General features: G+C 39.8%; 1 protein-coding gene across 1 annotated transcript in view; it reads right to left on the reverse strand.

The window, feature by feature from the left end:
* The window catches only part of Eif4g2 (eukaryotic translation initiation factor 4 gamma 2), a 19445-nt gene that overhangs the window by 8927 nt on the left and 9387 nt on the right, over positions 1-1131 (reverse strand). Inside the window, exons 7-10 of the mRNA XM_012515502.2 lie at positions 999-1131; positions 844-910; positions 598-749; positions 7-95 (exon numbers count right to left, since the gene is read on the reverse strand). The exon at positions 999-1131 is cut by the window's right edge and continues 9 nt beyond it. Coding sequence (XP_012370956.1) covers positions 7-95; positions 598-749; positions 844-910; positions 999-1131 — 441 coding nt within the window. The remainder of the gene's footprint in view (positions 1-6; positions 96-597; positions 750-843; positions 911-998) is intronic.

Raw genomic sequence — 1131 nt, forward strand, 5'->3', positions numbered from 1 at the left:
TCTAACCTAGGTCCCACTGTCCTCATTATCTGACAGAGGCACTCCAAATCCTCTCCCATATCTTTGAGTTGGACTCTCTTCTTCTTTTCCAAAAGCTACCAAAAGAATAAAATGCCACACATTTATGAAATTTTAGTTATTCCAGTTCACAGTACTTCCCCCCGAGGTCTGCTCTATTCCTAATTTCTATAGCAGCCCAGAACAGTGCTGTGGTGTTTAATCCCTTCCACAAATTGAGCAATTTTATTTTTGTCTTTTAGAAGTTCAGACTGGCCTTGATCTCACTTTGTAGCCCAGGCCAGTCCTGAATTCACAAAAATCTTCCTGCCTCAGCCTCCCCAGTGCTAGGATTACAGGTATGTGCCACCACACCTGGCACAAACTGAACCAGTTAAATAAATGCAGACAACAGCTTTATTGCTACTTTTGTAAAATTCAGTACATACTTCACGCAGGTCTATTTAAGTTTTGGTGGCTACCTATCTACAAGCTTAAGATCCATGTATCTTCTCAGATGGTACAAAGCAATTATAGTTGACCCATCTCAGTATTATTCCCACTATCTTAACTTAAGCCTAAACTGCCAGTCATACTTACTGTTTTGATGCACTTATGAAGGATAGATTCATGAATAAGATCAAGCTTGCCAAGTTCTCCAATGAATTTGATGTTCCCCAACATCTTGATCTTAGCAATGGCTCTCTGTTCCTCCTCCTCGGGGAGAAGGGGATTTTCACGTTTATCATAGACTGAAAGAGGGAAAACACACCAAATAAAGTCATTACGTGGAAATTAGGCTTTCACGTAAGTAAAGTACTAACATTTAGTATCAAAAATTTTTACCATCAACATTTCTGGTTCGGTTTTCAAATTCATCTTGTAATTTGGAAATTAGGAGGCGTCTGAATGTCTGTTTGGAAACAAAAACTATTTGTAGGCTTCACTAATGGAATTTTTCAAACCAATTTTAAAATAAGCCAGCAAAAACAACCACTTACTGTGCTTTGCTTCTGTCCTGGTTGACCCTCTGCTGCTGGGCCATCAAAGTTTGGTGCATCTTCTGCCAATCGCAGACATAGCTGAGCATACAGTGAGCTATACTTTGGCTCTTCTAGGGCTTTGTCCACAATC

The sequence above is a fragment of the Octodon degus genome, unplaced genomic scaffold (assembly GCF_000260255.1).
Source record: "Octodon degus isolate 3935 unplaced genomic scaffold, OctDeg1.0 scaffold00067, whole genome shotgun sequence".
Classification (NCBI taxonomy): Eukaryota; Metazoa; Chordata; class Mammalia; order Rodentia; family Octodontidae; genus Octodon; species Octodon degus.